Source organism: Channa argus, chromosome 8, assembly GCF_033026475.1.
Source record: "Channa argus isolate prfri chromosome 8, Channa argus male v1.0, whole genome shotgun sequence".
Taxonomy (NCBI): Eukaryota; Metazoa; Chordata; class Actinopteri; order Anabantiformes; family Channidae; genus Channa; species Channa argus.
In genome coordinates this window covers 4,552,672-4,567,615 of record NC_090204.1, presented here as the reverse complement: position 1 = coordinate 4,567,615, position 14,944 = coordinate 4,552,672, and the positions used below count along the sequence as shown (strand labels likewise).

Genomic DNA, 14,944 nt, shown 5'->3' with positions numbered 1-14,944 from the left:
CAGTCCAGAAAGATATTACTTTCCATCCACCCAGCATTAATGGATTACCTGAACCATTGGGGAAGTGTAAGTAGATCAGTTAGGCCGAGGCCACAGTCAATGGGTTGTCCCCCAAAGCAAACAGACTGAGGCCAACACATAATCTCTCTGCGTGCATCTGTTGCGAGCGATCTGCAAACATCTTGAAGTCATAAAAATCTACGCATTTTCTCATAAACTGTAAACTCACAAAGACAGATTTTCATTACAAATCACTAATTTAATATAATGCTATACCTGGAAATATAGGAGAATGTTTTCAACAATGTCTTTTACTTGATTTGATTGCTTTCCTTCATAAGCCACAATGAGATGTTAGATGTTCCAGCTTGCATTTGATTTGACTTTCTGAAAGCACAACACGACCCATTCATAACAATATGAACTTATAAAAACATTTTAAAACTTATTTACCCTGTGAAGCAATACTTTTTTATTATGCACTCATATCTATTTAACATTATGGAATAATTTGCAAATGAATATCAGGATGATTATGGGAAACACGTAATGTAATCAGTGTTTATTTTATATGTGAAATCCTGATGAACACTTCAGATTTACAATTTAAACTTTAGTGTACTATTCTCTTCTGTGCTACAATTTAGTTAGTTCAGAAAAACACAGATGTGAAATCATACTCATGTAGATGTTGATAACGATTAGTTAAATAAAAAAACACCCTTAATGTTTCCATGAGGATACTGTTCAGAGAGACTGATCCATCATTTGGGTCTGAAATGCCAAATGAAGTGGAATCGTGTCAATTTGGTGGATTTGAAAGTGAAAATGCCAAAATCAAGCAGAGTTACTGTGCATATTTTAGTGTATATGAAACATAAAAAAAACATATCTTTCTATTTTATATTTTTCCATGATTGTTACTCCAAACAGTCTACACAACACATTGTAAAGAAGTTTAGGTCTGCAGCAAAAAGTAGTCCCGGTGAAATGAAAATGCAGATGATATTAAAGGTTAAACTTGTGTTAGACTACTGCTTAATGTAAACTCTAACACTTGACTGTTGTGATGATGTATATAAGCAAAGCCAGTGAATTTGATCAGAGACCAACAGTGGAAACTACCAGATGTGGATGTGCAAGTAAGAAAGAGGTGTAGTTAGAAAAGTGCATGAGTGGCTCAGTTGACTTTCTCAAAAACAATGTGTATCTTATGTGAACTGTCTTCAGTAAATCTGTTAAAATATGATAAGATGGGCTCTGCAGTGAAGCCCAAATAGAGCAGAGGGATTAGAAGGAGTGTTTAAGTCCTTATCCTCCTTCCAAATGCACTAAACTGTTTCTGGTATAGATACATTTTCAAGATTCTGGTATGTAGCTTGGTCAGTGCATGACTGTGTGTGTATGTGAGGTGATATTGCGAGTATAAATGTCCCCAGAGTGGATTCATTTTCACAGCTTGGTGGTCTGGCAAATAACTGATTCAATTTGGCGTCTGTTATAATCTCAAGGCTGTAAAATTCACTGTGGCACTAATCATGAACCCAAACATCAACAACCCAAGTGCACCTGTGTGTAAGCAGGGCCCACATACATCACCAGTTTCTCCTTCTCGTGTTAAACCCTAAACCCTTTAAAAGGAATTAGGCAGGGTGTGTTTGATGTGCAGACTCGTGTTTTTTTTTTTTTTTTTTTTGCTACTTAATTGTGTTAATTTGATCCTGATCATGTTTTTTTAATGTTTGTATGCATAGTTTAATTTTTACATTTTTTTTCGTCTGCTCTTCTCATTCCCTGTTTCCTCTGTGGCCTTGTTACAGCAGACGCTAGATGACGCCATTGGACCAACATTTTATTCAACTTCTCAGCGTCTGCTATCCACAAGAATCACTCCTCATTGTATATTTGTAGCTATTCTCATATCAAATGGTTGGAAATAAACAGACTTCAATGTTTGTCTTTTCCCCTTAAAATCTTTGCTCTCTATAAACACAAATACTGACTCAAGTTCGGATGTCACGTTTTCCAAATGCTTAATAGCAGTGTTCCCATCAGTCGAAATGTGGATATAGCGCGTAAAATAATGTTTGATTTATGTGGCGCCTGGTTTAAATTGCAGAACAAGATGTTATCCATCCAGGTCCTTCAGGTACCTGAACGCAACACGCAGCTACTCATGCAAGATGTCCTGCAAATGCACGGAAGACGGCTCTTCTGTGGGAGGAAACAGCAGCATCCTTTTAATCTACATTATCTCAGATAGAAATGGACCCCCCATCAAGCTACAAATCTGGGGCAATTAACTTCCTAGATTCTCACTTCTTATCTTGGATAAGAGCTAAGGCTTTAACTAAAGGGAACAAACAAATACCCACAGCTGATCAGCAGCCGTGCCTCACGTCGTCCTGTCCCACTCACTCCCCACAGGTCTCACCGTCTCGATTGTGGCTGTGCAAAGGAAACAAATTATAATTCAGGTATCAGGGCCCGTGATAAAACTTGCCTACACGCTATAGCCGCGAGGGTTGCGTGACTTCGACAGGGCGCTTCTCCCCTAAGTAATAATTTCCTGGGAGCTTTAGAGTAAACAGCCAGGGAATCATGAGGGGGAACCCCGGTCTCTGCAGATGTATGCTTTGATGACATAAACCTGGTTAACTCTAAAGTGCTTTTGAATCAAATTAAATTCCTACGTGTTACGCGTGTGTTAGATTTTTCTTTCTGTGGCTCCTCTAGGCTCAGAGTTTTAGGGCCAGTCACACTGTCTGGTGTGTTGCTGCAGAAGAAGTGGGCTGGTTCTGTGTCTTGGAGGCTTCCTACAGAGGGGAAGACGAAGTTTCGCACCAGTTTTGCCTCCAATCCTGTGGAGGTTTCAATAGCAGCGGCGCGGCAGGGGAGGGACGCACTGCCAGCGCTCAGGATACCCACTCATAGACATTCACACACACGCTCACACACACTCCTGCCCACTAGAGACTAGTTAAATCCGCAAGAAAACTGCAAACACGCACCAGAGCAGTCTCCTAATCCGATTGATAGGCACCAACAATAGAAGTGCAAACTGGGGAAACTACTGGACACTGTAGAGGACAACTTGTGTTTTGGTTTTTCTTTTAAATCGCTTTAGTTGTGAGGCACTTTTTTTTTAAATCTTGGTGATATCAGAGTGGTTTTGAGAACAAGAAGCGCCATCCTTCTGACAACTTCGCCATTTCATATTTCGAAAGGTAAGACTGTTTCATCTAAAGACTGTGCAGTGTTTGCATGATCTTGCCTGTGCGTGTGATCCAGATCTTCTAGGATTTTCTTAGATCAGAAAGCAACTTTCTTCGTCTCTTCCTTGAACATTTTTTTGGGAGACTGTTTTATTTATTTATTGATGTGCATAAACGCCCCCCACATAAATCCAGAGCCGGACTCCCCAAGTAAAGTAGTGCCTTTGAAAAGTCTGCTAGAGAGAGAATGAGAGAGGGAGAGAAAATGGTTTTGAGGTTTACAACTCGGGGAAGTTAAAAGTTATTCAAACACGTTTCACATCAAGCCCGAACTCGCAGGCTCTTTTAGTTTTGGGTTATTTTGGTTTGGGCTGCATAGGCTGTGGCAGCGCACGGCGGGGTGCTGATGAGGACCGTTAAACTGATGAACTTTAGAAAATCCTCCTGCTTTTGTGCCTCCCGAGAGTTCCCATGCTCCAAAGGGCGACACGGCACCCAATAAAGACGATTTGCCATTACGCGCATTATTTCTATTACTTCAAAGTGCAAAAACTCTGCACATTTGTTTGGTTTTTGTTTTCACAAGGAGTGACATTTTGTTAAATGTTTGCATCACCGTGTCACCCATGGGTGCTTTTACGCACCTGTAAGAGCCCGGCCTCATGAGGATCCTTTTTTTCTTAGAAATAAAATCTGTACACATTTGAGTCACCGCCGGCTCATTTGTTTTTATTAAAGTGGTTCAAAGCACATTAATGACAGTTTAGCTCATGTTGGGAGTTGTTTTCCCTCATCCGGTCCATGTGAGAGCAGTGTTTTTCCTCACGGTCAGTGTTTAATGAGAGACATACCCGGATTTGAATAAGTGTATTTAGTAGCAGGGTGAAGCCACACTGTCTCCCTTGTACTTTCTCAGGAGAATGAATCATGAACAAAAAAAGTCTTAAAATGGGAAGGTCTGCGTCGCATACCGTAACTAAACCGCGATTTGCATATGAAAACTGTTGGGCTGAAAGAATTCCGCCAGTGTTGCTATAGACGTTTGCGCCCACAGAAGTGACAGGCTTCAGCGGTGTATGTACAGTCTCCTCTGCACCGCCTTTTGTCACACATCCAGAGTCACTGGTGGAAGATTAAGGACGCGCGTTTCTGTTTCCTTGTTAAATTATTCATCATATCCGCACCCTGTGCACCCCCAGTCCCCGGGAACATTCACTTTTGCAAAGTCGCCCATTATGCTCCCTCGGATGGACTCAAGCAGAGGCAGAGGCAGCTTACACTAGCTATTGGACAGGCTGTCTGTGCTTCTGTTCTCAACTAGTTTCCCCGGGTACAGCATAAGGGACCATGATTGACTTATTTCTCAAGAGGAAGCAGGGCCCACTGCATGTGTTCCCTAGATGATGGGCAGTGGATGGATGACTTTCCCATGGGGTATTTGATCACCTTTGCAGCCACAATGCCAGAGCATTAGTGAGAGCTACCACCCTCTGTCTTGGTTTCTAGAACCCGTGCAATCCGACCGTCCTCACACAGAGACATTTCAGGATGCAGAGCTAAATGGAAGCTCCAGAGGTGGATTATAAGGAAGCAGGGTGGGAGGGGAGTGGAGAATGAGAAGGAAAGGAAACTGGGCTCTCCTCTCCATCATGGTATATTGTGCCAGCATTCGTGGTTCGGATGATGTGGATAGTTAAGAAGCTGCGACTGATCTTGTGGATGGCGAGGAGACAGGTCCTGAGTGATGACACAGATTTATACACAGAGTGGAGCAGAGGAATGTTATGATTTGGATGCACACATGCGCATGTGGATGTTCACACACCAGATAAAATTCTCCATTGTTGGATTAGAGCCCTCACCACAGTCTCTACCAATTCATTAATGAGCTGTTTAGTGCTCCAAGAGCATCAGACCTGCTTTAGTTTGGCCTGCAGATACAACAGGTCCAGATTCTGTGTGGTTCCATCTTTGGCTCCCAGGCCTCCATATACTCCACTCCAATCCCCACATTGGCCCTGAAGTGACAGCAGTGATGGAGCTTGCTACTGAGGACCCACCATAAATCTGCCTTCAGACTTCCTTAAAGAAAACACACATAGGCTTTGGGTCCTGCAAGCCCAAGCCAGGCGTCTTGTTGGGTGGAATCCGAAATGTCTCTTTATTTGTGTTGAAATTAAACTGTTTTTTATTCCCTCCTGTTCTGTTAATGAGCTCCATGTGGCAGCAGGCAGGAGGCTTATCCGTCTTGACAAGGAGCTGGAGGGAAGGAGATGGAGACCGGCTAAACAAAGTGAAGGGAGAAAGGGGAGGTCAGGGGCAGTTTGGTGCGCACATGCACGAGCAGATGTGTGCATGTGTTCTGCTCCATATCCTTACAGAGAAACACTTAAAATGAGTTGATCAGGTGGATGAAAATTGGGGCGGAATTGTTGCACGTAATTGATACATTTTTGCTTTAATCATCAGCGGATTGTGAATGATCTTAATTTTGCATTTGATTGGTGTCACTAGAGAGATTGCCTCCATCTGGGAAATGTAAAGACAATAGTGTGAACATTTAGTTTTGCTTTTGCACATGATTTGCTTGTGTTGACCTCACATTAGAACGGGGCCAAAGCCGTTATAGCAAAAATTTAAAACGGCCGCACACAAATTGGGAGGGAGTGAGTTTATCCTCTTTGTTTTCTTTTCTTACTGCTGCCTAAGATTGATACTAGATGTGTTGAACAGCCATGGGAAAGATAATAACCATCGTTTCCTCTATTGATAAAAAAATCTTTTTCAGCTGCTGAAGGTGCCCTCTACTCACATTAAACAGCCCTCTAAATTCCAATTTTTCACAGAATACAGGATATTTCCCTCCCCAAAAAGGTTAGACAATTCTATTAAAAGTGAAATATAAACTTGAGATTTAACAGAGAAAAGCTACAGTGAAACAAACTTGACAAGATTACAAGTGACCTTGCCTCAAAATGATCCATTCTTGAGTTTACAATCATACATTCCTCCTCGTTCTAATTAAACATTAGACTTTATTTGTTCCATATGCAGGTTTTTTGATGTGTTATTTTGGTAAGGGAACTCTGCCATGAGAACGGTACATGCCCGCATGTAAAAGCAGATCCACGGCAGGCTCTGTGACTATGTTGACTGTGCGCTGGTCCATGCAACCGCAGTGAACGGCCACAACTGCTCTAACATTCATGTGCAGTATACTGTGAAAACTAAAGTACCTCAGTGGATGTGGGCGCAGTAGATGTCCCGTTAGGCACCGTCATAGGGTTTAAATCAGTAGTGTCACATGTGAGGAACACATTGAAGGCGGACATCAAATGTGCTAATGACAGTGGTGATAAAACCCTTACAGTATGAGTGATAGCAGACATTATGTGTAATGACATCAGTGTGGTGGACAGAGCTGGCCGGGGGACGCGGCCCTCGCTGTGTCTGTGTGGTGTTAGGGGGATGTTGGAATGAAGCTCTGTACATACCACCTCAGTGCTGCCTTGAGTATTAATAGACATGTCTTTGTTCCGACTGACACGCTTCTGAAGTGGAATGAGACAAGCTGAGACGATGAGAATCTCCACTCCCTGCGTGAGTCAAACCTCAAAGTACCACTTAGGCAGCCTTCCTTTTGCTCTCTGAAGTCTGGCGCTTCGACAGGAGGCTGAGCTCAGACAACAGAAGAGACAGAGACACTGACAGGAGCTGTCAATGGCTTTTTCCCGTTCTTGTGTTTTAAAAGGGCCATAATGTAGAAATGAATCCATGTTTGCAGTGCGGAGGTTCGTCTGGGCCTGGCTCCTCTGGTTTTAGTTATCTCACTCTGTTTAGGAAGAAAAACAGGGAGGAAGTGTAACAAGGGACAGAGAGGGAAAGCTGAATGTGCACAAGTGTGAAAGAAAAGGGGATTATTTGTTGATGAAAAAAAAAACGTGATCAAGGGAAAGAGACAGATGAGGGAGGGTGAGCTGAGAAAGGGAGAGGGGTCATTAAAAGGACACCATCTCGCTTGCAGTAAATGGCAGTAAAGTATCTGGCTAATCTGCCATCATTACGCTGATTAAATCACCAGGGATTTGGCATTTCCATCAACTGCAATCAATGGGGCAAAATCAATAGACAGGGGATACGTGAAAGGCTTTCAGCCATGGTCACCCGCACGTTGTCCTGAGCCACAGCCTCCATTTGTGGACTAAACCACCAAATATTTGTACATTATTGTCAACAAAACCTAAACAATGTGAATTTGGGGATTTTTATATTTAGCATTTAATGAAATATTGTGGCTCCCAGGTGCTCTGAGCAATGTCTTTTCTTTACCCGTCTATGGCTAAATCTAACCCCCCGTCCTCCCTGTGGCCGGCAGCACTCGTCCACTCTTCCTTTAGTTTTACTCTGTGTTGTTACCCAGGATTAATGTTACATGTTAATTAAGGCAAAATAAAAAAGAAACAGCATGAAGCTGCTCTACATTTCCATAGTAAAAATAGACATTTTGCACATATTGTTAGTAAAATATGTCACAACTTTACTACCGAAGGTCTCTATAAAGTCATGGAGGACAAGGGTCAACATGGCCTCGCTAAGCAGTCTCCAGCTACACAGCCCCATACACAGCTTAACTTGATACCCTGTGTGCAGAGGTAGTAGAAGTCCACAAACTCAATACTCAAGTAAATGTGCAAGTATTGGCCCCAAATAATTCTCTAATACAAGTACCACTTCAAAACATTTACTCAAGTAAAAGCACTAAGCAGAGTGTCTACATTTTACTAAAAGTACAAAGTAAAGGTACTCCAGCAAGATGCATTTCAAACAAAACTGATTATGGTTATGATTGTACTACAAATTAATTAATAAATTAGGGTCAAAGGTCACTTGTAGCTGATTTTAACTACTTCATGTGCTGACAGGTGGTTAACTCATAATGATTCATCAGCATTGATTAGTTATATAATAATATCATAAAATACTTACAAAGAACATATAATTTTGGATGAAAACTGCCAGGTGGTGTAAATGTTTTATTCACTTTTTAGCTGAGGATTAGTTGAAAGATAGATACCTCTGTTAAGTCTGAACACTAAATAGAAAGCTGTTTTGTTTACTGTAGCTTTGGTTAGCATGAACACCAGAAATGGGAGACAGCTAGTCTGTTTCTGTCCAAAAGGAAAAAAAGAACAAAAACATCTTAACAGAACCTCTTTTCTTGTTTGGTTTTAATGTAAAGAAAAATCTTCCAAATTTGAAGGCACACTTATGATGAGAGTTTAATGAAAGATTAATCCACCCATCCATTGTCTAAATAACTTATCCTGATAAGGGGCTGTAGCTGATCCTTGCTGTCACTAGACAAAAGGGTACAGCCTTGACAGGTCAGCAATTGATCACAGTGGTGGCACATAAGGCCAGTTTCCATTGCAGGAACTTTTCCTGAGGACGAGGAACCTTAGTTCCTCTACCTGCATTTCCATCACAGAAAAAAGGTCTAATTTAGGGGCAGTATTTCTACTTCCCAGAACATCCCTGGTTGGGAGGTGGCACTCACTGAATGTCACACTTTTATCATATCAGCATGCTAATTTCTTCCTGGGGATTTGGAAATGCAAAATCTGTGCTGTGGAAATGAAAAGTCCAGCAAGGAAACAGACCTATAGATACCATTCACTCTTAAATGTGTGGAATGTGTACAAATGTTCTTTCTTAGAAAATAATTAAAATTCAATTTTTAGCAATTTATCAAGGGGAATGGAAGCTTTTCCTATAATATGATTTTCATTTTTGATATTCTTCTTAACCATTTTTGTCATTTTTGTTGATGAAGGAACATTTGTACTAGATGTATCTGCATTACGTGATTTGATAAAAGATTCTTTGTTTTAGTGCATTTGCCATTCCATTATAAAGGGATTCAAACCCAACTGAATGTTTAGTTTTAAAAATATTGAAATTTTGGGAAGGTTTCTGATTTGCCTTCTAGGAAAGTGTTATTTGAGAAGATTGATAGAACTTAGACACAGGCTAGTTGTTTCTCCGTTTTCAGTCTTAAGGCTGAACTAAGTTAACCACAAGCTGGCTGCAAAATGCAAAGGCTAACTCGGCCTCCTAGGAAGTATGTCACACTGTGAATAAAAGTACTTTTTCTCTGTCCTTTTAGAATGAGGCATTGTAAAGGCTGGAGTGTGCTGCTACTAGTGCTGTTGGGTCTAGGAGCTGTGGCCCAGAAACTGCCCACAAGAGACGAAGGGCTCTTCCAGATGCAGATCAGAGACAAGTCTCTATTCCACGACTCCTCGGTCATACCAGACGGAGCAGAGATCAGTGGCTACCTGTTCAGGGATACAGCTAAAAGGTAAGTATTCCCGAGGCTGTAATAATTTCATAAGCTTATTGTCAATTAAAAACTGCAGTTCCACCCTCTACTGCTGACTGGTCACAGAGAAAAACATTAAACTTGGATATAGGCACTTACTGTAAATAGACAGGAAACGTAAGATGTTTTTCTGTAATGTGACCTATCGTGTTGATGCAAAAACTAAATAATAGATGAGAAAGTTGTTTTCGTGTAATTGAGTCTCTCCGAGCTCAGACAGAGCAAAACCAAGGTCAGTTCACCATTAGTATCACCTATCGTGAATTACTAGTGCTGATGCTCATATCAGGACTACTATTTTCCGCAGGTACTACTTTGTGGTGGAGGAAGACAACACACCTCTGTCTGTGACCGTGACACCTTGTGATGCTCCTCTGGAGTGGAAACTTACATTGCAGGAGCTGCCAGAAGAGGCCAGTGGAGAGGGATCAGGTATAATTGACACCAGGCAGCAGTGGAAGAGGTTAATCACACGTTATGTGGAAATATCACTATCCCCCACACACAATTAACCTACGCACTGATGTTAGGCTTTGTGTTTTGGTGGGTTTTAATTAAGACACAGTCGTCGTGTCTAGTCTGACCACTTATGATGTCTGACTCGGCCCATGTTGACATCTATAATTTTAGAGAATCGCTCTACTCTATTCAGCCTGCTGAATCAAAGCCATTACGTCCCTTTACTTAAGCTGCCTTGGGCTTTTTAAGGTAAATCTTGGTGCACTCTGTCTTCCTTCCTCTTTCCCTTTTCTTCTTTCTTTCTCTTTGCTCCTTTCTGTCTCAAATTAAAACTTTCTCCATCTGGAGGGTGTCCTTCCAGCGCACAACATTGTGCCAGATATCTAAAGTAGTGGTGGAGAGGCGATGTGAGCATATATTTGAATGTAAATTTGTGAGCACCTGTGTGTGTTTGTGTGTGTGTCTGCGCTCTCATGAAATCCCACATTGTTAGACTGTTGACGATAAGCACTTTGCTTCAAGAGTAAAGATTTGTCTTGATCTGGAAGTAAATTGTGACAGAACAAATATGGACCTGGACACGTGCATTGCCATTGGTATAAGACTGACTCCACAAGATGTGTTTCAGGAGTAGTTGAGCTGGTGAATTGTTTCCTGTCTTTACAGCTCCTTTTGCTAAATGTCTCTGGTGGGAGTAGATCTTTGAGCATTAATTTTTAGTACACTACTGAGCACACTCTGTAGTTGACAAACATAATATTATGGTTTCTTGCTCAAGCCAAAGTAAGAACGTGGACTCTCTCTCACACATAGAGGCTACAAGGCATCTCTTTGTAGCACACTTTCACTGGAAAGCCGGGTGAATACTGCCCTGTGATCTTTGGGGATGTTTGGAGAGAAAACAGGGCTACCATGTGCAGGGTTAATAGTCCATGAGGCTTGCAGAGCTTCATCATAACCTCACAGCATCAACACATTAAACTTTTTTTTTTTTGTGTAGGGGTGGAAATTATTTTTCATCAAAACCAAAACATGAAATAGAAGAAAAATATTGTAAAGGTCACGACTAAAACCTTGGTTAACTTGTTTAAAATTTGTAAGGAAAAATGTCTGCCCATTAGGATTCAGTGACAAGCAAAGAGCTCATGTTGTGTATTTTCGTTTTTGTTTCCCAGGAGAGCCTGAACCTCTGGACCAGCAGAAACAGCAGGTGACAGTAGATGAAGGGACAGAGCTCTTTACCTACAAGGGTAATGATGTGGAGTCCTATGTGGCCACAAGCACGCCCTCTGGCCTCTACCAGCTAGAGCTGCTGTCCACAGAGAAAGACAGCAACTTCAAGGTGTATGCCACAACGACCCCAGAGTCTGACCAGCCCTACCCGGAGCTGCCTTACGACCCTCGTGTGGATGTGACTGCCCTGGGCCGTACCACTGTCACTTTGGCCTGGAAGCCTACGCCTACGGGCTCTCTGATGGGCCAGCCTGTCCAGTATTGTGTGGTAATCAACAAGGAGCACAATTTCAAGAGCATGTGTGCTGCTGAAGCTAAGATGAGCACTGATGATGCCTTCATGCTGGCTCCAAAGCCCGGCAGAGACTTTAGTCCTTTTGACTTTGTGCACTTTGGCTTCGTTCCCTCTGACAATGGTTTTGGCAAAGACAGAGGGCTCACAAGTAACAAGATCTCACGGGCGTACACAGCCAAACCCAAAGCATCAGACATTCAGAAAGTGTGCATTGGCAATAAAAACATTTTCACTGTGTCAGATCTGAAACCAGACACACAGTACTACTTTGATGTGTTTGCTGTGAATTCTGCTATAAACACCAGCACAGCATATGTGGGAACTTTCGCCCGCACTAAGGAGGAGGCTCGTCAAAAGACGGTGGAGCTGAAGGATGGCAAAGTGTCAGATGTCTTTATCAAGAGGAAAGGCAGCAAATTTCTCCGCTTTGCTCCTGTGTCTTCTCACCAGAGGGTCACTCTGTTTGTCCATACATGCCTGGATGCCGTGCAGGTGCAGGTGAGGCGAGATGGAAAGTTGCTCCTCTCCCAGAACGTGGAAGGGGTACGGCAGTTCCAGTTACGGGGAAAGCCCAAAGCCAAGTACCTGATCCGCCTGCGTGGTAGCAGGAAAGGAGCCTCCACTTTGAAGGTGCTAGCCACCACACGACCCAGCAGCAAGCAGCCATTCCCTTCGCTTCCAGAGGACACGCGCATCAAAGCCTTTGACAAGCTGCGCACTTGCTCCTCAGTCACTGTAGCCTGGCTGGGCACACAGGACCGCAACAAATACTGCATTTACCGCAAGGAGGTGGCTGATAATTACGGGGAGGAGCAGCGACGCCGGGAACAAAACCAGTGTGCCGGGCCAGAGACCCGCAGGAAGTCGGAAAAGGTGCTGTGCAAGTACTTCCACAGCCCGAACCTGCAGAAAGCTGTGACTACAGAGACCGTCACGGGTATGGAACCAGGCAAGACCTACCTGCTGGACGTTTATGTGGTGGGACACAGTGGCCACTCAGTGAAATACCAGAGCAAACTGGTCAAAACAAGGAAATACTGTTAAATGACTCTGCAAAGAATAAATCTATTATAAAAAATATATATATTAAATAAGTTTATTTAACTCTAAGTGATATTCTACTAAGGAGTGTATACAGACTGACTACTCACACAGCTGATGGGCCTGTGGCAGTGACTGAACTGTTTGTAGAGAGAGAAATCAACCTGTATATTTATGTTTACATTTCATCGTGGCACGTCTGGGTGGCCCGTAGCGCGAGCTGCTTTGTTCCTGGGCTTGTCGTCTTGACATCGTGTTGCCACTGGGGAGCCAGACCTTCAAAGAAGATCAGCTTTCATCTTGTATGTTTCTTTGTTGCTGCATGACTTTTGCTTTTGTCTGTCATACTATTTGTTTGCTCCCCCAGTTTCAAATTGTATTGACCAGAGAAGATACAATAGCTGTCTGTGTTGTAAAGATCGCTCACTGCATATTCACTACGTGTTTTAGGAGAAATTTAAATTATTTTATACTGTTTGTCTTTCTTTTGTCTATTTTTATTGAGGACAATAGTAACTGCTATAATTCCAGTTTTATGAGGAAGTTGTCATAGTTGTCATAGACATTCCCTGATGTATCTCAGCCAGTGTTTCCCCTGAAGCCCATCTTGTAAATGTGTTCTGTGCTGGAGATCTGTGTTATTATCACTGTATCACTGTGTGTCACATGTACAGACTTGTCCTGCCAATATTCATGTACATAAACAGTAAATATAGAACAAGTAATCCCTGTGTCACCCTGGGTGTCATGTTCTTTTGCCAAGCAGTTAACATCACAATCGCGGATCTGAGATGAAAGACCAGCAGAGAGCATGTATTAGGTTTATAGACTGAGACGCCTGTATTAGGGTTGCATAAGCACAACACGATACTCACAGTTATTCGAAATGATAACTTGATCCCTAATAATGATTTGTGGCAAGAAAAGATATGAGGGATGAAGCTGAAAATAACTTTTAAGATGTTTCTTTTTCTACATCCCACAAGTGGTGCTTAATGCACTAAAAAATATTACATCATTATAGTTTTCAGTCCCATCTATGTCCAGCGATGTACATTCTTATAGATGCCCAGTAATAAATTGGTGCATCTTTGAATGCTTTGGAGTGCAGTTCATTGTCTGGCTGAAGAAGAATTAACATTAGTATTTTTTACTTCAAATAGTCTACTTACAGTGAGTGCTTAACAACAAGAAGCTTGTTTTGGCTCTTTACAGCTCTCACAGTATACATCATCTGTTTCAGATCCTCCCCCCATTTCTTGTATAAAATCAGTTACTAACGTTCTGCTCTGTAACATGCTTTGTACACCACATCTCCTCGATGATGAAATACAAATGTTGCTACACAGGATGTTATCAATCAGGACATTTGCATTTCATACATGGAATGATGTATGAGCTCAGTATCATAATGGGTGGAGGGGGGTCTGATAGGAGTCAGATGTGTCACATTCAGGCCCTATAATACTGAAATACTTCTTACCCAAATCTGTCCATAACAAAATATTTTCAGTTGAATAAAGTAAGTTGAATTCTTTGCAATTAAAAAAAAAGAGCAAAAATGCTAGACTAATACACTAATCACAATAGCACACTTACAGTATGCACTTAAGTTTTAGACAACATTTGAAATGACACCATTTCAAAATAAAAGCAGGTGATTCTGAACAGGCCACAATCTCATAAGTATTTATTCTCTTCACATAACCTGTTGTTATTTTTTTAAAAACCCACACACTAAAAACATGCTCTAAATTTAGGAGGGTTGGGTGACTTGCATACTGTTTAACCATTAGACATAGTCAACCACAAATAAGCAAGGAGAAAAGACAGACACACATCATTGCGCATATCCACACGTTCCAATTAGGTGTAGTCTCAGGTGAATGGAAATTCTCCCTCTGTTGTGGCCAAGAAGCACATCTGTTGCTTGTGAATTGCCATGTTTCCATCCTGACCGTGATTCTGGGTAGCTGCACCCCAATTCATCACCGCAACTCAGTGTCGATCAATTGCTTCTGGTCTGAGGAAATGCAGGGTGACTCCACCTGGCCTCCATTAACCTGCTCTTATTCTGGAATAATGTGGAGGAGTTTCCAGAGAGTTGTGGGACTGTCATGGATTTCCTTGTAAAGTGCCACTAATTAAGCTAGCCCACTCTAAAATGCCTAAAATGTTATCCTTCATGAGTGAATAAGATCAGCTGTGAAGTCCTTTGCTTCTTTAGAGAATCCCCTGCTCTCTCATCAACTCGGAATGAAAAAACATACAGACACTTCTCTTTTGCCAGTATGTTTCAGCCAATCTCTTCACAAACAA

General features: G+C 42.0%; 1 protein-coding gene across 1 annotated transcript; it reads left to right on the top strand.

The window, feature by feature from the left end:
• The first annotated feature begins 2,754 nt into the window (after window positions 1-2,754).
• On the top strand, window positions 2,755-13,350 carry ndnf (neuron-derived neurotrophic factor). The gene is made up of 4 exons (XM_067514128.1): window positions 2,755-3,227; window positions 9,382-9,576; window positions 9,905-10,029; window positions 11,232-13,350. The coding sequence occupies exons 2-4, from the start codon at window positions 9,383-9,385 to the stop codon at window positions 12,626-12,628; spliced, it is 1,716 nt and encodes a 571-aa protein (XP_067370229.1). The 5' UTR covers window positions 2,755-3,227; window position 9,382; the 3' UTR covers window positions 12,629-13,350.
• The last annotated feature ends 1,594 nt before the right edge of the window (window positions 13,351-14,944 follow it).